The 24,064-nt window shown below is 37.7% G+C and overlaps 1 protein-coding gene across 1 annotated transcript in view; it reads right to left on the reverse strand.

Annotated features, from left to right (window-relative positions):
- The window catches only part of nlk2 (nemo-like kinase, type 2), a 144,219-nt gene that overhangs the window by 104,689 nt on the left and 15,466 nt on the right, over positions 1-24,064 (reverse strand). Inside the window, exon 2 of the mRNA XM_039756650.1 lies at positions 529-658. Coding sequence (XP_039612584.1) covers positions 529-658 — 130 coding nt within the window. The remainder of the gene's footprint in view (positions 1-528; positions 659-24,064) is intronic.

Consider the following 24,064-nt stretch of genomic DNA (forward strand, 5'->3'; position numbering starts at 1 on the left):
AAAATATTAAGCTTAACTGTATTACATTATTACATTTTTCCTAAATTTTCCTAAACAAGGTTTTATAAAAATCAAAAGAAAAAATCTCAAAAGAAATAAAACAGAGCTGTGTTTTAACTTAAGTAAGACAGTATATTACATTAATTAAAAGTATGAAAACACATCATTAAAACAAGATGTCTTTATTAGCCAGGAAAGGCTCAAATAAAGATAGGTTAACCTTTTCCCAACCACAGGAAAACAAATTGACATGCTAGAGCAAAAATAATTGACATGCTAGAGCAATTTCTTACACTTAAGTGAAAATATTAAAATGAAAAGGCTAAAAGTAAGTTAACGTTCAAACAGGGCAATTAATCTATAACAGACCAACTCACAAAGCTTTATAGCAATATAAATCATGATGTCCATAATAATCTAAAAAGATCTATATATAAGTATACAATTTATTTTTTGAGTAAACTGATTGGACTAAAATTGGATTTTTTAGCATATCTGAAACACATTACTTAAGGAGAAGAAACTTACATTATCGTGCTTAAAAAAACAAAGCATCTTAAGCTCCCGGAAGACCCTCTTGCATGATACCAGATTCTGGAAGACATTGGGCATCTTTTTAAGGGCAACTCTTTTCCCATCTCTAGGATCTGTCACTGACCTAAAAAAAAAAAAAAAAATAAAAGTATATCAGAAAAAGAATTATAAAAATGCTACAGAACATTAAAAAGACACAAAAGATAAAGAACAGCATACAGTATAATCTCTGATCTTACAACTGCTTTCCAAGCCACACACAGACAATACTGTATATAATTGGACATATCAGTTATAGTCCATGTTTAATATAAACAAAAAAATGTTAGATGCACAAAAAGAAAGTGATCAATATTTAAGTACAAAGGCATTGCCCAATACTAATGTTTGGATCAGATCCTTTCATATTTAACTAACTTTTCTTTTGCTTTCATATTTAAAAACAGCTGTTTCAATTGAAAAGAATTTGATGATTTTTGCTGTTCTGCTGTATTAGTGCTTTGTACTCATTTAATATTCACATTGCTTTCCTAGAACTGGTCCTTTTTAAAATCATATCACAAACATTAATTCTGGTATATCTGTAACAAAACATTACGCAATGTTATGTAAAAAAAATCTAACATTTTTTAAATTGTTTCTCTCTTTAACAGTAAAAAAAAAAAAGTGTTCAACCAACTTATGATCTTACACCCATAAAAAAATACATACAAAATTAATTTTTAAAAAAATTTAATTGCATATGTGGGGTTACAGACTTTACTTTTCAGCAATATGACTACATTTGCCCACTCAGACCAATATCTGCACATGATCAAATTCACACTCACTCATCTTTAAAAAGCATACCTATTTATTGTTTACATAAATACTTCAAAACAAAGAGCATGTGATAAAGGGTCTGTGGCGTCCAGCAGATTTTAAATAAATATTCAACACTTGAGGGCGTGTAGTGTCGGAATCAGGTGAGGGTGTGCGTAGGCTTGTGCCACTCTGGAGATGGCTGGAGTGCCTGACTGATTGCGCATACACATGCAAATGCGAGTGTCAGTCAGATTCCTCATTCAAGCCTTGGAGGGAATGGCATATCACATCTGCACCCAAACAAATCAGAAGATAAAAGGGAGCCTGAACGGCAGAGAGGGACAGAAAGATCAGAAAGAGAGAACAGAGGTTAGAAGGAAATGAAAAAGAAAGGCCGAAAGAGAGACAGGAGGGGAGATCGCCATCCTGAGCAAAAGAGAGGTAGGCTTAGGAAGGGGCACACCTACTGAATGATTTCCACTGAGTAGGAGTGGCCCGAAATACAGTTTCTCCCACAGACACAGAGGGACTTGCAGCAGGAGATGTGTGCAGCTCGGAATGGTTGTTGATGGCTAAGTAACTCAAGCCAGGTTAACGGTTAACTACACCGGTCAGGGGGACATCTCCTCCGGCTGCAAGAACCAAGGTTATTATAGTTTTGCCTTTTTATATTAGTTTTTATTTCTATATTTTTTCTGATCTTACTTTAAAATTCTGTTTAGTTTTAGTTTTCCTTTATTGTGTATTTTTAGTTTTAACTTAGTTTTTATTTCACATTTTTATTTAATTTTTATATCTATTAGTTTCAGTTTTACTATGGAGTTTAGTTTTGCAGGATTTGGATATAATATGAGTTTAATGTTACTGGAAGCTAAATACACTATATGGTTTACTATCTTAGTTTTGTTTTTATCTGATAAAAAACAAGCATACTCAAATCCAGATACCGATTATGAACAATTTTATACAATTTTATAACTTTTAAAATATTTTCTGTCATTTGTGCTGAACAAATGTGTGTGGACTGTTGGCACTTTCTTTTCCTTTTATTGCCCAGAATGGACCAATTTGTAATGAAATTTAGGCTTGAGGGTTTTTTTTACTCTAAATGTCCACTGTACACATCATATCCTGTTCCAAGACAATGTACTTATAATGAATGCCTTAAATATTGCATTGAAATATCTCCCATAATAATCAACCATATTGATCTCAGGTTCCATCTCAGGCACATACCATTTATAAACAGAATTTTGCCACCTGCAGGGCTGAAAAAATATCAAAAAATAAAAAAATCAGAAAAGACACTCTGTGTTCCGATGTGTGATCATGAAAATCATGGGGGCTTAGGAAGAATAGGGCTCTTAGGCTTGAATTAGTGTGCAAACGTCACCTAGCTGTATTAAGGGAAACAAAGAAGAAAAGTATTTAGCGTCGAGGTTAGGAGAAGCAGTGAGACTTGAACAGTCCATGCATATGAATGGTAAACCCTTAATGAGCAGAACTAGAGTAAGTAATAGGTGTATGGCCATGCACAAAACGACAGAGACAGCATCTGAGATTAGGAATAATATATACACATTATCTAAACCTGTTTATCCAGAGTAGAACTGCAGGAAACCTGGAGCCTACCCCAGAAGACTTGGATGCAAGGCAGGAAAAAATCCTGGTATGCAATATGTATGAAATGGCTGATGTTAAGAACAAAATGAATATGATATTTCAACTATATTTTGAGAGATACAGAAAAATTTTAAAAAGCAGGACAAATATTTTAAGACATAATACTGCTACTAGATTATTTTCACAATATTAGGTATTTTGAGCTTTGAATATAAAAGTAAAAAAAAGATAAATGAATAAATATAGAATATAAAAACACATTAGTATGTTTTGTTTTTCACCAGATGGCAGACTCTTTTCTCCTACCTACCTGTAGTTCAGTAAAGACATTACAAACATAGGAATTTTACAAGGTTTGTATCGCTTTGTTGTTAAACGACCTTTTTAAGGCAAAAGTGATCAGTCAGTAACAATATGCTGATCTTGTATGATGACCGTCAGTCTCTTGATCAGTGCAATTTTATTTTCAAAAAGGATTTCTCCTGTGCGAAATGGCAGGTGAATTATTGTCAACAGAAAGCAAGCACCTGAGAAATAAAACTGAAACGTTACTCACTCTTGATTTTTCTGTCCATGCGTTAAAGGTTTTTTTGACCAGCACATTCCAATTTCAGGTGTTTAAATTAAATCTTGACATACAACAAGCGCAAAGAAAGGCGGCACAGTAAATCGTTTTTTATCTTGCACACTTTACACACCCATATTCAGCTTGCTCTGTCACAGCAAATGCTTTGTGAACACCTGCTCTTCTTCATCAGCCGCAGTTCACTGGATGACTACATGCAGGTGGCTCATGGCAGATTACTTTCGGTTTTAGAGTTAAAAGTTATAAGGGTTCAAGACAAAACGGCAAGAATATTCATTCAAAAATGAAAACTAAAAATATTTTTAGCAAATTATTTTATTTCAGTTAGTTTTTCCAGCTACTTTAGTAGTTTCGTTTAGTTTTAGTTTTTCATTTCGGTTTTGTTAATTATTTATTTCAGTTTATGAAAATGTTTTTTTTAATAATAGTTTATGTTTTGATTTTAGTTTTCGTTAACTATAATAACCTTGGCAAGAACCCAGTCAGGGTAAGTGGAGGGGATATCCATTTTAGATAGAAACATTGAGGCTTGTGAGTTTTTTGAAAGGAAATGTTTATGGGATTTTAACCTCATTTCTGGGTTTATTAGATTTTTAATCTCCATGATTGTCGCAGTTTTTATAATTTATTTATGTATTGAAGCCATGTGATTCACAGCACTATTTATTTTGGATGCAATTTTAAAAGCACTTGACACTTTTCTGCACTAACCCCATGCAGTCTGTGTGTCCTCATTTGCCTGGCTCATCTTGGTCTATGAATATCAATGGTACCAGTTTGGAAAGGCTCTCAAAAGCAACGAGGGACCAAGGAGCTGACCTGGACCATCACAGAGCTTCAGAATTATGACACATTTCAGTTCAAATGTCATTTAAACTACAGGCCACAAACAAGGAACTTCTAGTTCTGGCTTTTCAGACTTTGTTTAAACTGTTAGAGTTTCTCCCTAGTCTTTATGGCTTAGCTTCCCAAGATATTTTCTAAACTTTTCAAATTGAACTGTGAAAGTGTTCACTGATTAATCTCAGTTTCATAGGCCTTGCATGTCACCAGTCCATTTCTAACCTGAGTCACTTGCAAGCGTTCCATGTTGGCTTGTTTTCTTGAGGGTTTTTTATGTTTTTTTTCTTATACATATTCATTTTCAAGTACAAAAAAGTTTAATTCACAACAGTCTTCATAACAGAATAGGTTCATCCAGAATCAGCCACTGGTGAGAGCTATAATAATGTAATGATAATTGGATACTGCATTCCAGTCTCTTTTCAAATAAATGCTTCAAGTGTTTTTACTGCTTTCTTTTTTTTAGTTGTTGTACTGATGGACTTTCATTGTATTGAAACATTTAAGGAGTGTCCTGAATGCAGTGTATAGTAATTCATTTTCAGCAATAAATCATATTTTTATAGCCCCCAAAGATTGCCCTTCATTTCCACAAACCCATCAGATACAGTATCTTATAACAAGACTTGGCTGTCACATTCTTCAAATTAACATGATGAGCCTAGTCATGTGTGTTGAAATGCACTTATAAATTTGATTTTGGGTTGAGCATACTGAGCAACCCATGTCTCACTGTTAAATACTAGACACTGTTACAACAGTAGTCATAACCGTGACTAAATTTAAGAGCTATTAGTTTCATGGCTTGAGGAAGAAACAAAAGGAAAAAGGAAAAAAAAAAAAAAATGCAGCTCATGCATAAAAGAGCCTTTAACCTGCAATGCCTTTGTCCTGGGTATAACGTTATTCCAACCTTGCAAGCAGATCCTCCAACTTGCAGGGAAAACTCCAGCCACCGTTAATTAAATTAATTAATTAATAAATAAATAAATTGAAAAATAAATAACTAAATAAATAAATAAATATGCACTGCTCCCTCGGCATTCGGGTCCCAATCCAGGTGGTTCGTCATGTGGTGGGTGCAGCAATGTGCTGCATCACAGCACGCTCCCAACCTATCTACCTAGGGTGTTATATCTTCATTAACAAGGGTACTTAGTAATTTGGAATTTGCTTGGTTTCTGAGTTTACAACTTTATTCAAAAAATAATACTTTTCAAACTATCATGTTGAGATGTGGAGGCTAAAGATAGAATAGAAACACGACTAACCATTTAAAACCTCAAAAAAAAAAAAAAAAAAAAAAACACAACAACACAACACACTTAGGTGCGTGAAAATGAAGAAGCTACTAAGCAAGTGATGATAGCCACTGCAGCACTGTCACTCGGCTTAAAACATCTCTATAGAATGAAACACAACATTACTTAAAACAATGTAGGAGTTTTTGTATTAAATTGATCTTGTACAAGCAATAATCCTACTTAAAAGTGTGAATTTGTGCAAACTATGGCATATCTTAAAAAAGTAAATAAAGCAACTATAATGAAAGCATAATAATTACAAAACAAAAGCGCAACAAAAATAAAAAGCTGCAGGAAGCTTTTGTTATCAAATATCCTACTTTAGTTTTTAATAAATGTTCCGTGCCTCTATTGTTGAGGCAGCTAACCGGAGCTGTGGCTGTAAGGTGGTCGGTGCCTGTTGTGGCGGCAATCCCCGAACCCATTGGTGGACACTGACGGTGAGGGATGCCGTCAAGCTGAAGGAGTCCTACCGGACCCTTTTGGCCTGCTAATAGGTATCGACAGGCCAAGCGGAATGCGGCTTTGTGGTTTCTGAGGCAAAAACTCTGGCATGGGAGGAGTTTGGGGAGGCCATGGAGAATGACTTTCAGACGGCTTCAAGGAGATTCTGGTCTACCGTCCAGCGTCTCAGGAAGGGGAAACAATGCAGTTTCAACACCGTATATGGTGGGGATGGTGCGCTGCTGACCTCGACTCGGGACGTTGTGGGTCGGTGTGGGGAGTACTTCGAAGACCTCCTCAATCCCACGAACATGCCTGCCAATGAGGAAGCAGAGCCTGGGGACTCGGAGGTGGGCTCCCCTATCTCTGGGGATGAGGTCACCGAGGTGGTTAAAAACTCCTTGGTGGCAGGGCCCCAGGGGTGAATGAGATACGCCCGGAGTTCAAGGCTCTGGATGTTGTAGGACTTTCTTGGTTGACACGTCTCTGCAACATCGCATGGACATCTGGGACAGTGCCTCTGGATTGGCAGACCGGGGTGGTGGTCCCCCTCTTTAAAAAGGGGGACCGGAGGGTGTGTTCCAACTAAAGAGAGATCACACTCCTCAGCCTTCCTGGAAAAGTCTATTCGAGGGTAATGGAGAAGAGGGCCCATCGGATAGTCTAACCTCGGATTCAGTGGACCAGGTTAGCAGTGTCCTGGAGCGTCCACGGGAGTTTGCCTAACCAGTCTACATGTGTTTTGTGCACTTGGAAAAGGCGTTCGACATGTGTCCCTCGGGGAATCCTGGGGTGCTCCGGGAGTATGGGGTACAGGACCCCCTAATAACAGCTGTTCAGTCCCTGTACAACCAGTGTCACAGCTTGGTCCGTATTGCTGGCAATAAGTCGAGCCCGTTTCCAGTGAAAGTTGGACTCCGCCAGGGTGGCCCTTTGTCACCGATTCTGTTCATAACTTTTATGGACAAAATTTCTAGGCGCAGCCAGGGTGTTGAGGGGGTCCGGTTTGGTGGACTCAGGATTGGGTCACTGCTTTTTGCAAAGGATGTTATCTTGTTTGCTTCATCATGCCGTCATCTTCAGCTCTCTCTGAAATCGGTTCGCAGCCGAGTGTGAAGCGGATGGGATGGAAATCACCACCTCCAAATACGAGACCATGGTCCTCAGCTGGAAAAAGGTGGAGTGCCCTCTCAGGGTTGGGAGCGAGATCCTGGCCCAAGTGGAGGAGTTCAAGTATCTTGGGGTCTTGTTCACAAGTGAGGGAAGAATGGAGTGTGAGATCGACAGGCGGATCGGTGCGGCGTCCGCAGTGATGCGGGCTCTGCATCTGTCTGTCGTGGTGAAAAAGGAGCTGAGCCGTAAGGCAAAGCTCTCAATTTACAGGTCGATCTACGTTCCTACCCTCACCTATGGTCATGAGCTATGGGTAGTGACCAAAAGAACGAGATTGCGAATACAAGTGGCTGAAATGAGTTTCCTCTGCAGGGTGTCTGGGCTTTCCCCAGGTGAGAAGCTCAGTCATCCGGGAGGAGCTCAGAGTAGAGCCACTACTCCTCCGCATCGAGAGGAGTCAGATGAGATGGCTCGGGCATCTGATCAGGATGCCTCCTGGACGCCTCCCTGGTGGGGTGTTATGGGCACATCCAACTGGTAGGAGGCCCCAGGGAAGACCCAGGACACGCTGGAGGAACTGTGTCTCCCGGCTGGCCTGGGAACGGCTCGGGATTCTCCCGGAAGAGCTGGTGGGGGAGAAGGAAGTCTGAGCCTCTCTGCTCGGGCTGCTGCCCCCGCGACCCGACCTCGGATAAGCGGAAGAGGATGGATGGATGGTTTTTAATAGTATGTTCTACTAAATTTGGCCACAACCATTTCCATTATTATTTTTTTTCCCCCAGCTCAAATGCGTTTTCCCCTCTCTCACAAAACTGATGTAGCAATGAATGTGACATAACTAGTCATTTGATCAATAATACATATTGATATCATAGACTACTTATTGCAGCTTGACTGGAAAGTCTTTTGTTCTATTGTGAATAAAGTGGAACCTTCTGGCCTAGCGTTGAACAGTATACAGTACATGCATAAATCAGTGCACAGAAGCTGTCACACCTGGTGGTGGTTTAATGCTATTTAAACAATTGGCAACTTTATCTGTATAACTGAAAGATTAATGGGAAAACTCATAAAAATATTACATAAAAACCTGCAATGGTCGGCTAGAAAAATGAAAGTGAAGAAGCAATTTGCATTTTAATAGGGCCGTGATATAGACCACAATGCCGGAGCAACAATAAAGAGGCTTTAATAAAGTATATCCTTAAGTTGCCCAAGGTGTTTTATTTGCAAATATCTCCACCATGACTTTAAAATTGCTGTGTACTTCCCTTTTCCAACTACCTGGACACAGACGGAGCAATTTAGCAAGGATGAACACAAAATAAAACTTCGCCATGATGTGCAAACATAAAGGCATCTTAATCAAAAATATTACTGGCTGTGAAAGCCTCCAGAAGCATAAAATAATTGACTCAAACTGCAGAAAACTTTACTACAACACTCTTTGCCAGGTTCCAACAATTCAACCTTGGCACTTTATTTCCCTGTATAAAACAATAACTGAGGTCATAATACATAAATACCTTCAAGTAGGATCATTACACTTTCTGCAATACCTCTTTTCCAGTGTGGTGTTAAGGAGTCACCCGCTGCACTCAGGTTCCAATCCAGGTGGTTCACTGTGTGGTTAGTGCAGCAACGTCCTATTCTAAGCTGGTTCACACTATCTTTAACAACATGATTGTAATGTACGGAAGAAAAAGCAAATGTTTGCATCATTCATAGTGGGCCCATTTCCACTACATTACCAATCTGCAGAATTTATTGCCTTCAGAATTCCTCACACCAAAACCAAGTTTTCCAAGAACTTCCTTAATTGTCAGGACTGGTCATCATTCAGTACAATATAAACCAATGAATCATAGATTCTGAATTTTGGCTTAGTCAAAAGTTTACCAAACCCTTCTTTACATATCAAAAAATGTGTATATTGGCAAACTTCCTTTCATGTTGTTTATAGGATATATTTTAATTGTACCTTTCAAAAACTACCCTATTTAACTTCATTTTCTTAACATACTACTACAGTCCAAGTTGTACTGCTTCTTTAATACCTCCTCTTTCTCAAAAAATCGTCCTAATCACTTACCACTAAATATGCGACCATGTACAGAAACATGTTTAGAACTATCATTATATAATATAAAGTAAAACTATCCTAAACCTAACAAAATAAGTTACAATAAAATGTATATTGGTCTATGTATTTCAGATACACACCTATACGTTTTACTCAAACGGTTTGGTAGTCTAAATTAGTGATGTGCAGTATACCAGTAGAAACAAGACAACAATTGAAATTTTTGTATATCATTTTTTTCTGTGGTTGAAAATATCAGAAAGCAGCCTGTTACTTATTTCTAAGAAACGGAGCATGATGTGGGCATTACGTTACCTTTTGATACAAGCCAGCACTTCTCACATCCACTATCCATAATACCCTAACAAACTATACCCCAACCAACCCTCCAAAATGGTTTAAGTATGCATTTTCTGATATCAAAATTAACCCTGATCCCCCCCAAAATTATTTTTAGAATTGATCACATCTTTAGACTTTGAAGAGGGCCATTCCTCCACCTCTGGAATAACTGAAGAAGGTCATAAAACAGAGTACTGCTATTCAAACACGAACGATAATGATAATAAGGTGCCCCTGGATTAACCAATAAGCAAAATAAGCCCATGCTTCTGGGCACCAATGGGAAACTGAGCACCACAGAGTTTTTTCAAAAAAGTAGGAAAAAACTAAGTATAAATAAGTTATAAGTAGGCAATCAAGTCAAGTTGGGGAGCATGCACTGGTACAGTGCATTGCCGCACCGATTACACGACGAAACAGTTCGGGATCCCGGTTGGCAACCCTTCAGACAGACACATAGTCCAGTCCCACCCTTCGGAAACGACCCTCTATCTGCCGCAGCCAGGTGTTACGTGGGCAAACCCCTTGGCCTGGTCTAGCCACTTAGGTCCCCAACAATGATGATCTTACGAGCTGGGCAACCCTCGGGGGAAACGCGCCACATGACTGTAGTTAAGGTGACCATCCATCCCCGTTTTTTGGGGACAGTCCCCTTTTTCGGACAACTGTCCTCACTCAGAAACATGTCCCCGGTCTAAGATTTTGTCCACGATTTCAGCTGGTTCACTGTTTTGAATGTATCTCATCACCACGATAATTTGAATTCGGCGATCGTGCGCGGTGTTTTGACAGAGGTTATGCTTTATCACATCCTACAACTTTGGCGACAAATCACGTGCTAAGCTTTCGCTTTGTACTCTGTAGTGTTTAGAGTCCCTACTAGTGATCTATAGATTCTAAGAGAGGCACGCCGTACTCTGCCTCTGCCTGTGTCTATGTATGGCTTGCTTCTGGATGCGAGAGCAACGTGGCAGCTCTTTTCTTCCACCTGTTTCTGCATTTTGGGGCTGTGATCCCTGTGATTCAACACGAGTGCTAAAAGGAACTGTCAGTTCAATGATGGGCTTCAGCGTGAATTTTTGTATTTGCATCCGACCCCAGATGTTTCTGTTTTGATCTGCAGCTTGTGCGACTCAAAGTTTTCCATCAGTAGTGCTAGGAGAGAACTTCAATCACGGAACATGTGCTTCTCTAGCCCATGGTCCCCGGATTGGCCCAAAAAATTCTGGTCACCTTACCGTAGTGCCGTAATTAACGTCCCATCACAATGCAGGCAATGTGCCTCATTCGGGACTCCATGAGCAGCCACTCATTTGACACAAAGTCAAACTAACGGTACCCAAAGATTTTCCGGAAAGATAAAGTACCAAAGGAGTTCAGTCTGTCTCTCAAGACACTGGATAGCGTCCATGTCTTGCAACCATATACTGTAGCAAGACCGGCAGCACCAGGACTCTAAAGACTTGGACCTTCATCCTTTTGCATAGATATCAGGAGCATCACACACTCCTTTCCAGCGACCTCATGACCCCCCCCATGCTCTCCCAATCCGTCTACTGACTTCATAGGAAGAGTCACCAGAGACATGAATGTCACTGCCAAGGTAAGTAAACCTCTCTGCAAGGTCAACACTGTCTCTGCAGACAGACACACTGCTGATGGCTGTACCCAAAAGGTCACTACGGGCCTGGATCTTGGTTTTATCCAGGTCACTCACAAGCCCAGACACTCGGACTCCTTGCACAGTCTCTCGAGCGCCCCGATCAGAGCCTCCATTGACTCCGCGAAGATCAAAGCATCGTCAAGAAAGTCAAGATCCGTGAATCTTTCTTTACCAACTGATGCCCCACAGCTGCTGGACCCCATGACCTTGCCCAACACCCAGTCCATACAAGTATTGAACAGAGTAGGAGCAAAAGCACACCCCTGACGAACCCCAGAATCAACTGGGAAAAACACAGAGGTTATGCCTCCACTCTGCACAGCACTCACAGTACCAGTGTATAAGCCGACCATGATATCCAGCAACCTCGAGGGGACCCCGCAAACCCTCAGGATGTCCCACAGGGCAGCTTGATCAACCGAGTCGAACACGTTACGAAAATCGACAAAGGCTACAAGTAGGCAATAATAAGCAATATTTTTACATCTTTTGATCAATGTTATAAATTTGGAAATGTAGAAAGCAATGGAGTGAGAGGCAGTTTAATACAAATACTTATGTTTCTTCTTTAGAGTATCATTTTAACAAAAATTTCACCAACAACATAGATTTCTATAAAAAGAGGATTTTGTAAATAAGTAATATGACAAGTGTAAAAGCTTTCTTTAGTAGGCAATATTAAAGCCTTGCCAAGGCAGTATTAAGTGAACATAGATCTAAATTTTCTTTGGTTTTTCTTTACATAATTTTTCTTCAAGTTCGCAAAGATGCTTTGAATGACAATGTTAAAGTCTAGTTGGGCTTGCTTGTTTTTTTTCCCCAATGAGGAACCAAACAAAATTATGAAGAATAGCTCTTTGTATGTTGATTCTTTATTGCCGATCTTTATTTTTTACTGTATAATCTATGTCTATATACAGTAGACATTTTCAAGGTATGTGCTTTACATATTTCTTGTTCAGTTCTTATTTTTTTATTTTGCACAATAAAGATATTTTGAATACAAATTGATTAGATTATCTGACTAAAAAAAAATCACTTTTTAAAAAAAAAAAAAGCCAACTTAAAACTTATTTGTTCGGAAGGAATATAATTTATTTTGACATTTTGACCATTTCTTTCAGTTTACCGCTCTGTCCACATACACAGGGATATCTCACAAATTATGTTATTTGTTCAGCAATTCCTTGCAGTATTTGTATTTTTATGTTTTATTCTGGATTACTGTCAGCTACTTTCATTGAAGCTTTGTGTTTTCTACATTTATCTTAATTCCGTGTTTTATGGGAATATTGTTTTTCATCCAATGTTTTGATCTTTTTTACTTTTTCATATGCTTCATTAAGTAAACATTGAACTTGTTGTAGAAAAACAATACATTTTAAGATCGCACACAGTTTTGAACCCTTTTAAATTGTCTATTGCAAACCTGTAAACCGCATACAAAAGGCTTTTTTTTTTTTTTAATATTACTTGTATAAGTATGTACAGAGAATAACTTCATTCTTATTTATTGATGTATACATAATTTACTTTTGATTTTACTTCTTCATTCAGTTAAACAATCCATTAGTCAGGGTACATATAGTAAATTTGAAAATAAAAGCTCATACTACTATTTTAAACTAACAGTCTAATATGAAGACACATCCTCCACTTACAAGTCTCCTTGGCATAAGCTAGGTAAACACTAATGAAGAGGATCTCTGGCATCTAACAAAAAATATTGCAATAGGACCTCTGCCTTGAGACTAAGCAGGACTGCATCAAATCTCATGATTTTGTCTGGCTTGTTATGGTCTTGTCACTGCTTTTTTGGCGTGTAACTTTGCTTCCTTAAAGATCACCCCATCACCTTTTACCTTTATTTTCTCACACAAATTTTAAAGCATCTTCTCTTTTCCTAATCTGCAATCTTTGCTTGAGAATTCTGCTACCATGTTCCCTTGTGCCTGAGCAGTCCCTTTATCCAACCATAGATTTCTTTTGCAATTTTCAATCAAACATTCTTTATTGCATCCTCTGTAATCAGACAAAAGAATTCTAAACTATGCTCTTCAGTTATTGTTGTTTATTATTACAGTTTAATGACATTAGATTAGACAAGATTATATACACCTGGGGAAATTCAGATGAATACAGCAGCAGAAACAAAAAACAAAAATACAGACTAACAGGAAAGGTAATAGAGCCATCATTAAATAATAAAAAAAAAAAAAAATCAGGTGGAAGCACCGAATGGCCAGATAGGAATGGGCAGACAAGTCCTCCAGAGGTGCTTCTTAGCACACCCTGGTGGAATGAGCCTGTGGCTAAAAGTGCTCCAAGAGAGCACATCCTTGAGGGGATGGAGGGGACTTTTTCATGACGGCATCCAGTTTCTCCATTATCATATTTTTCAGATCAGCCTCCAGTGTGTCCAGAGTTCACCCTGTGATGGATCAGGCTTTCCTGGTAAGTCTGTTCAGGAATTGTGCTTCTTTTGTGCTCACGTTGCTTCCACAGGAGACCACACTGGCTACTATAGACAGGTAGAACATTTCTATCAACTTGCTACACATATCAAATGACTGGAGACTCCTTAGCAAGTACCACCTGCTCTGGCCCTGATTTGTACAGTGCCACTTGTGTTGTCATACCAGTCCAGTTGTTGTTTATGTAAACCACAAGGTACTTGTAGTTCTACACCACTTCCACATCCTTCCTCCAAATGAAGACTAGTCTTAGTTTTTTTTTTTTTTTAGTTTTAGTTTTTTAGTTTTTAATCTTGATCATATCAAGTTGCAGGTTGTTGTCCCTGCACAAAAAGAAAGTCCTCCACAACTTTCCTTTACTCCGATTCATCTCCATTATTAGATGGCAAGTGCTGATATTGTGCTAGACGTCAGTTGTGTTGAGGGTAAACCAGTATTATACACCACCATTTCTGATACATAGTCCCTCAGGCCCACAAACTGCTGTTTGTCTGTTGGTCAGGTAGTCCATAATCCAGGAGACTGTGGGAGTGTCAAGAATGAAAGCCTTGAGCTTTTTCCCCATTCAATGAGGCAGAATGGTGTTTAAACCACTGGAAAGTTTTAAAAAAAAACACATTATCCTGATTGTGGTGTCTGAGTGAGAATTCAAAGCTAAGAAATTGCTTTAACCATTATCATTTCAACATGAATTCTAAATGTTTCATCCTTTAAGCCCACTTACCCCAAAACAGGGTCAGAGGGACGTGAAGCCTTTCCTAATTGGATCTGAAGCCACATGTTACAAAATAGTCTGCTTATAATAATGGTAGCATATGTTATGACTATCCCTTTACAATCAAATGATTCAAAGGTGCTTACAAAAATGACAGAAACACAGGCAATTTTTGTAAATCAAAAAATAAAATTCTGTGCAAGCAGATTAATCCTTCAAGGAACAGTACCGTATTTATTTATTTATCAGAATTTTGAGATAGGATTGTGATGATTTTCAAAATATGTAACAAGTGAAAGTCTATTAAGTGTATTGTATATAATGCATCTGAAACTAGTCTTGAAAGAGTAGTTATTTGTCTGCCTTTTTGGAAGTTTTCAAAGTGTACGTTGCTTTGCTGCCCCACACATCCAGAATATGGAGTCCATTTTACACTCCCAGGTGTTATCAGTACAGAGTTTGCACGTTTTCACTGTGTCTGCTTAGGTTCTCTTTCCATATCCATAAAAACACGCAGGTCAGTTTAGTCAGTTACTCAAAAATGGCATTGTACAAGTATGACATATAAATGCATAAATGAGCCCTGCAATTGACTAGTAACTTGTCTAAGATTGTCACTCAACTGCAGCCCAATGCTGCCAAAATAGACATCAGCGCCTTTGATGACCTGTATTGCATTAAGCAGGTTTAAGAATGTTATACTAGTAAATGGGGTTCTGCTATTCATTTAAAAATGACTACCTTCAAAAATAATGCTGTCAAGCTACAGATCTGACATACAACACTACTTTGTGTTTGTAAACATCTTATGAGCCCTAAATGTAAACCTTTTTAAAATAGGATCATGAAAACAGCCATATGGCAGCGCTAACACCATTAGTAATTATTCAGTAGGATTTTCTGCAAGGACACATGCTTAAAAGATACAAGATCCTTTAACGATTAAGGTCTTTTTTGGACTAGATTAAGGTCTAGTCCTTGCTTGGCTGAATCTTCAACAATATGTATTAAATCCTGATAAATTATATCCTAAATAAATTAATTCTTAAATTAACTAGAATAACCAGTTTTTATTTCAGCTACGTAATTTTTCTCAGTACTCACACTTACAAAGGTCAGTTTGAATTCATAAGGTTTTTAAAAGCATCCTAAATACTTTATATTCATACTTAAGAACAATAAACTTCAGACTAGGATTAGAACAAAACAAGAAAAAGGAAAGAAAGGAAAAATGTAGCTTTGGCAAAACCAGTTCTTCAGTTAATTTTGACAAAAGTGAAAAGTTTTACTTTTTTTTTGCAAAAATTAAAAAATGAACAACTGTTCAAAATGGGGGGGGGGTAGGCGTATAACTGCTTCATCCAATGTGGTGCAATATGACTGATTTTAATTAAACTTGGCATATGAATCATATTGACCTTCCAGAGCACAAAAAAAAATTTCCCTTTTCTCCATGAAAAAGTTTAAAAATGATAATTTAGAGTGTCTCCTTGCCCCTCACCGCGCATGCCTTTTTGAGATTCAAAGTTCATTTTTTTTTTTAAATATATATACACACACACACACACACACACACACACAAGATAGAGCTTTATTTGCCCCCAGGGGCAAGTTTGGCTTTTTATAGAAGCTCTTTAAAATACATAAATAGGTAGATAAGTTAATAAAGAATTAGACACACACACCCTAGAATGACTATAAAGCAGGAAAATGGAAAAAGAAAGAAAAGTTCTGACTGGACTGTCAGTCACAGTGAGGCATTATGCAGGCATACTGCTGTTGGTATAAAGGAGCTCCAATAGTGTTTCCTGACACAATTCTGCTCAATAATTTGCTTAATGAAAGTACTCTGTGTTGGTGCGTCAGAGAAAGGATGTGTAGCATTATTCATAACAGAACTCAGTTTTGTTTCAACTCTCTCCTTTTCTACTTTATCTAGGGGGTCCAAAGTGTGTCCTATAACTGTGCTTGTTGTTTTAGCTTGTTGATTCAGAGGGACACTCTTTAAGTGATGTTACCAGCCCAGTACACCACAGCACAGAAAATCAAATCTTCCATCAATCTGTGATGGCCAGTGCAAAGGATATCACTTCCAACATTAAAATAATGCAGTCTCTTAAAAAAAAAAAAAAAAAGATCCTGTTCTGCCCTTTCTCAAAACATTTATGGGAACACTTAATCATCACAGACGAATACCAAGTTAATTTAGCTTCAGGAATATCAAGCAGTCCAGTTAGGAAGCATACATGATTATGAATCCACTCACCTGCTTTGGTGCAAATGAATGCGACAACAAGTACACTGCAGAAGCAACAGCAAGACAATCCCCAAAAAGAAATGGTTTTGTAGGTGGTGGCCACTGATAGTTGCTCTCTCCTTATCCTTCCTGACTATTTTTTTCTCTAGTTTTGGATTTTGTGAGTGTCCTTCAAGTAGCCCAGGTAGTCCAGCTTCTCAACAATGGTACATCCAAATGTCACAAGATGGTCTCAAAATCATGGAGGAGATGCCATGAGAATGACAAAAAGTGCACAACAAATAGAACTTGCTAACTACTAAGCTTTGTCAAACTTTCAGTTCACATTTTATAATATGATCATGATGATCATGTCTCTATTTGTCTGTCCAGAACACCGCTCTGTCTTGTCATTCGTCCAACCTATTATTTACTGGTAATATTTACATGGTCCATCAATCATTTTTGTTGCATCCTTCATTTGCAGGAAGCACACTTTCAGTGCAGGGATCAGCATGTAAGTTAGCATAATATTAATAAATATTCAACAATTTAAAAAAATTTCAGGTAGTTACTTTTTCTAATAGTTGGGTTTCAGTTGTGCTCGGTGCGCCATTTGCTTCCATTGTAACAAGCAAGCAAGCTTCCATTGAGCAGTTTTTTTTTTTTGGTTTTTTTTTTTTTTAAATATTTATAGAAAACACTTCACCTCAGAACACAATTTTATGTGACAAATGCAAATAACTTTAACATGAAAAAAATTAAATTTATCCTTTAAGCAGCTACACTGTATAAATCAATGGTTATTAATTTTAAGTTAAATCTTGTTCAAGTTTTTTGATTTCTTATTGGTCAGGTTAGAAATTCTTTTAAATAAAACTACAGAACTGTAAAAATGTTCATGTGCAATGTGAAGCAATAGCTCAGAGGGGGTGTTGTAAATGCTTTCTTATAATAGTTATTACAAACTGTATATAGTATTTTTTAATATCCCGATGACCTCTAAACTGCATATAGTTTGTCTGTTAAATAAATAGACAGACATTTTGAATCCACCTTCAAAAGGATTTAAAAAAATATATAACTTGAGTCTTTAATAATGAAAAAAGTAATACCTAGCTATGCTGGATTATAAATATTTTGTCAAATTACATAAATTGCTGGTACCGAACCCACATTTATCCTACCTACTGTTACCTCAAGACAGATAAAAACACTAACCTCCTCAAGACAGTGACTTACAACATTTCAAATTCAGTCTCTGGACTGATGAGGGGTCAGGACTAACCATTACAACAGCAAGTTTCTGTACCCTATTTTAGTTTGTTTTTTTTGGGTTTTTTTTTGTAATTTTTCAGTGCTTTTAAAAATGAAAGAAAGGTTTAAAGAAACTGGTACAGCAGAGGGGCTTTGAGAGTACAGGTAGTCCCCAAGTTAAGGACATCCGACTTACGAACGGGGCCGCAGCTGCTCCATCTGTCTGGGGGATGCGACACAGGCTCCTCAGTAACTGCCGCTCCGTCACCTTCGGTCTGGGGACACTGCAAGCAGTGGGTGGAGGGGGCAATTTCACTGCTCGCGGAATGCGTAGTGTCCCTCGGGCGGCTCTGGTTGATGAATGGGTAGGTGGGAGCCGCACTCCATTTATTCTCAGTGGGTGGCTGGGTGTGCGGCAAGCAGTGACCCGGGGTCCATAGTTGCTGGGGCCCACAGGTACCGCTCATGTGCAGGACGCCCACCACGCCCCCGCAGCTACTGCTCCTGACTGGACAGAGGCTGGATGGGGCAGAGAGGGGCTTTTCACTGCCTGCCCACCACACAGCCTTGCAGTGTCCCTTGAACAGCTGCCACGTTCCTTCTTGGTGGGCGGCTGGTAATGCTGCAAGAGGTGACCCGGTTGTGGCTGAACAGAGGCCATTCAGGTTGAATGGGGCGGCAGGGGGCAGCATTGTAGTGTGCCTCAGTTGGCTGCTGGTGGTTGATTCACTACCCACCTTTGGCCACACTCTGTTCATTCTCAGTGGGCAGACGCTGCAGGCAGCATACTGTATGCAAGTGGAGGTGACAATGTGGTGGGCGAATGGTGAATTGCCCCTTGCTGCCCCCATTCATTCTCAATAGCATGCCTGCTTGCACTGTTACATACATAGTAGGAAGTTGTCTCTCGTTAGAACACCAGAGGCACTGACGAGGGATGCTTTCCTGCGGTGATAGCGTGCACAGTGCTGTGCAAAAAAGCTCATCTTAACCTTTTGTCTTCACCCTTCAACAATGTCTCTGAAACATAAATATGATGTAAGTGCTGGTGATATAGTAAAGAACAGAAAAACCATCACCATGGAAAATAAAGCAGAAATAATAAAAAGTTCAGAGAGAGGTCAAACTCCATCATTCATTGGCAGAGCACTTGGTTACAGTTGGTCCACAATAGCATTTTTAAAATAATGTACCTGTTCCGACTTACATACAAATTCAACTTAAGAACAAACTTACAGTCCCTATCTCGCATGTAATCCAGGGACTGCCTGTATTTTTAAAGTCTATTTAGTGGCAACAATCTTCCTTATGCAGGGAATAAAGTAACGCTTGCATTTAATGTGTTTGATAACACAAGTGATTTGTGTGGGTTTTGTAAACACATTACAGGCAAGTGAAGTATCCTGGTTCTATTTTTCTCTTTGACCATGCACAGAAAATCCAGTTTTTGTGAAGTTCCATGTTTTCAAGTGAAGGTTACATCAGTGCACAAGCACTGAGAAGCAGGGGACTTAGCCTGCCTTAAAGTCATTGCAGGTCTATGTACTCGCCCAATTTTTTTTTTTTTAAAAAAAGAACTACTGTAAAACTGATTAGACCTAAATAAATGAAAGAGCTGTGCGTGTATGAAGCAGGCTACTCTGCTCACACTCAACCACAGCCACCAGATGGTGCATGCAACCACTTTTAAAATTTTTTCCAAGCTTGCATGCACTTCACTTTTCACTATGAAAAACGTTGTGCTAATTTCACAGATGGAGACACAATGTTGAAAGAAAGCAAATGTTTTGGCTCAACAACGTGCAAGTGAACCACCTCAGCAACGGAGATTAATAGGATTCACGTGCCAACAACACAGCTTAGATATGGTATCACCAGTGTCTTCTTACAAAAGCCAGTGGGGCAGAAAGCACAAGTGGATCTGTGTCCAATGTCCTGGGTAATTCTTGCTAATTATCTGACACTTCTCCAAGTTCATGAATATAATAAAACTGCTAGGGAGTCTTCAGGCTGCTGTTTGTCCCAAAAACCACACACAGCTAAAAAGGTACAATAAATATGCAATAATGCAAAAGTAAAATGGGCAAATAGTACAAAAAAGGGTAAGGAGCTCTCGCTTTATTCAAACCGTGAACTTGACACTCAAATCATATATGACGTTTCAAATAAATCACTCACCCATAACCACAAAATTATATTTTAAAGAATAAAACAAAGGAAAATAAAAATAAGGGCAAAAATAAATGGGATAAAACACTGCTTGCACACACCCCAAAACTGTTGCAGTGCTGTTAATAACAAGTATTGTTTGGCAGGAAAAAATCATTTTGAAACTGCCTATCTGAAATTGAAGGTTGTATTATTTTTCAAAAGCAGCAAGTGGGAATGAAATCATTCAATACCAAATAGACCTTATCATAGGAGAATTTGATTCAGATAATCATGAATAAAGTTGTACAATTATCTGATCTTACATCAAAAGTTTCAAACAGCAAGTGCAATGATTTTAACACGGTAGAGTTATGTTTACAACTAGCAAAATAACTGAGAAATGGTGATTTTTATTTCCCCAAAAAGAAATAATGTGCAACAGGAACATTTAAATACCAAAATGTCAACATAAATGCAAAATACATTAATAGGTTGATTCAACTAATGGTTCAGTTTCAGTTTGTTAGAAAACTGGCTTTACAGCTTTTCAATTCTATGCCATTGTGTGTTTGCTTGAAGACTTTGCCCCAGTCATAAATTTTGATGAGTTACACAGGGCAAAAGGTAAGGAAATATTCATGAGCACAATGTTACATTATCCATTAGATGGCAGCAGAATACTGTCCAGAGCGTTATTTAGGCTTAATGCTGTACACTGGATCATAACCATTTTTACTTAAACTTCCAAACCTAAGAGATGTTTTGGGTTAACAGCAAGGAGGTTAATCTGCCTATACGTTCTAAAAAAAATTTACAGAACAGCATGCAAGATCAGTGAAATTTTCTATTTTGTTTTCTGAATTTTTTTTCCTCCCCTGATATTTCAGGAAGCAAATGCATTGTGTATGTTCAATAACAAAGAACAACTCGTTATCATTGGAGAAGTTCAACAGGAAGTGGCAAAAAAAAATAAAAACATTTAATTAAAACTTCCTTAGTAGATACCCTTACAATGTATTTGTATATATTGTATACATGGAAAGAACCATTTTTCAAACAAAAAATTGAATAATGATTAATTGTGCACAGTATCAATATATTAACTAACAAATACAGATATACTTATGCAATATCACACCTCTCACCCAAAAATTAAATAATTATATCCCAGGATAAAATAAGATATTAATGAAGTTTAACAAAATTGTAATAAACTGTGTGAGCTGCAGAAGATAAGCAATCACCTCATCTTATAATGAAGCAAATTGTTTTTTCCTACCATTATATTCACTACTCAAAAAGGACTAAAGTGCAACTTCTTTCTCACTTGCACATCAGTTTTTAATGCAGGCAAAACACAGCTTCTTCCAGTCTTCTCTTTCTCTTTCAAAATGCAACAATAACTTAAAGCATGTAGTCATTCCTTATTCATCAAGGGGGTTCTCATTCCCTAATCTCCCCCACTTAGGTATACATAATAACAGTCTCCATAAAAATCAAATCAATATCTTACTTGTAATCTGATACATACTGTATGTTTCACAGTGCTCAGCATTGATATGAAAATATAATATTTTTACATTTCATGATTTATCCAGTGTGCAGTTGTTTGGCACAAGCATTTGATACTATAGATCTAATTTTTAAGATTTTCATTTATATACAACAGCTGGCAGGAAATATATTATTTATTCCCACTCCAAATTTTTTGTCTGTCCTTTTTATTGTCCTCCAAATTTTCTGTTGAGTATGACAATAGCTATAATATTTTTAGTAGCAACTAAATCCCTTCATCCAATTCCTTTCATGTAGGAGAAAGTTGGAAACAATCATCATAATATTTGTCAGAAATTTAATCAGAAGGCCCTTTCTATAGCAGATGGTAAGTCAGATACCATGGTTACTTGGATAGATGTAAGTCTACTACAAAGGTTAGCAAAAGGGTTGCGATTGTGACCACAACAAACACTGATCCCATCACTCATAACAAATATTTTTGTACATAGTAACAGTGATCTGCTTACAAATCCCAGAACTTCCCTGAAAGCAATGATGCTATTAAACTTTTCAAGTAAAAAGTTCAGTATTGTGGTCTAATCTAGTCAACACATCTAAGCAGTTACCAGTTTCTGTATCCAATACGAACAGGTAAGTTATTTTGACTTGGTCATGTTCAGGGTCAGGCGGATACACTTCTATAGGATGTGAGATATATCTAATCCATTTTGTACATAAATAAATCACAACAACCTGGGACTTTAATTTTTATTCGTAAATCCAATACTCACGTTTACAGTACTAACCAAAAAAGAAATAAGACTATAAACCATTAAAATATAAAATTCAATAATTGGAATAAACATTTTCTAAGTATTAATTCCCCCGTTCGGTACTTGCTTGAACCACACCTTGCAGCCATTACAGTAAATAGTATTTTGTACAAGTCTATTAATATTATGCAACATTAAAGATCAAGCTTTGCCCATTCTTCTTTGAACAGGTCAGTTGGGGAAGGCAACAGACATCAATTTTAAATCACCATAGATTTTCCATGGAGTTAAAATTAGGACTCCAATTCAAATGTTTAAGGACATCAGCGTACTTCATTTTTAAACACTTAAAATTGATGGACTGGTAGGGTACCCTGTATCGTTGCCTCTTTAAAAGATAAAACCTCCTCCCCAGTTCTAACATTCTGGCAGATGAAAGCAGGTTATCTTCTCAAGATAAGTCTGTATTGTGCAGTATTCCCCTTCCCATCAATTTTGGTGCCAGGCTGCCACTCCAAGCTACTGAAAAGCATCCAACAACATGATGCTGCCATCAGCACATTTTACACATTAACATGGCATTACCTGGATGATTTGTAATGTTAGATTTACACAACACATCTATTCAACCCAAAAAGTTCCACTTTATTTTTTTCTGACCTATAATTTCATACTTTATTCCAGTTCCAAATGATTAATTGCACAGAGTTCCAAGGTATGCTTAGTACCATTTAACTGGACTTCTATCCTTCTACAGATCTGTGCTTTTCTATAATTGCACCTCTCAGACCTCAAGTATTTATAAATGACAGAATTTTGTTGGTCTGAAAATTCAGTACTGAACCCCGATTAGGCACAAACAACTAAAGGTGACGTTACTTAATCCACCATCCCTAATATTGTATTTTGGGTTTGTAAAAGGCAACTGACAGTTTTTATGTAGGTGTGGATGTGTGTCTCTTGTGCGTTTTTCTTATGCAAGACAAATAGCTTTTTAATAAATTGTTTTTTTTTATGCAAGAACAGTAGTGTGGTTGGATATGGAATAAAAAAAATGAAAGCCTAAAATTACATTTACATATAAATTCTGATCAAAAGAAGTACTCACAATTTACATATTACTTAAGGTATTTAAAAAAAGATCAAATAACTAAAAGTCAATGTGTTTTGGCTATACGACATCTCCCTGGTCCTGTATTCATTTTTTAAGTAAAGATGAAGGCTCTTGAATGTTTAAAATTCTATCAAAAACCAAAATCAATTGTTGATTAATATTAGTAATTACTAAAATGTAACACGAGATGTGTTTATTATTAATAATTGTTAACATTCACTTTTACTTCTCATTGTATATTCTTCAGCATTATTCTGCTGGTACACTAAAAACGTTTACCAAAGCTAAAAATATAAAGACACAGCACAAATGTCTCATGAAAAAGACAGTACACAAATGCTAAAATGCTTTTTTTACAAAAATTCTTCAGTTTTGATGCATGGTTTCCAGGGAGTATTAATTCTGGGGTAGTTGCAAAAAGGGGAGCAAGAGGGTGAACCATAAGTAAGCACAAGGAGACTCTGAACTGGTGCAGGCACTGCAAAATGAAGAAGAGAACAAGTTGGGG

The sequence above is a fragment of the Polypterus senegalus genome, chromosome 6 (assembly GCF_016835505.1).
Source record: "Polypterus senegalus isolate Bchr_013 chromosome 6, ASM1683550v1, whole genome shotgun sequence".
Lineage (NCBI taxonomy): Eukaryota > Metazoa > Chordata > Cladistia > Polypteriformes > Polypteridae > Polypterus > Polypterus senegalus.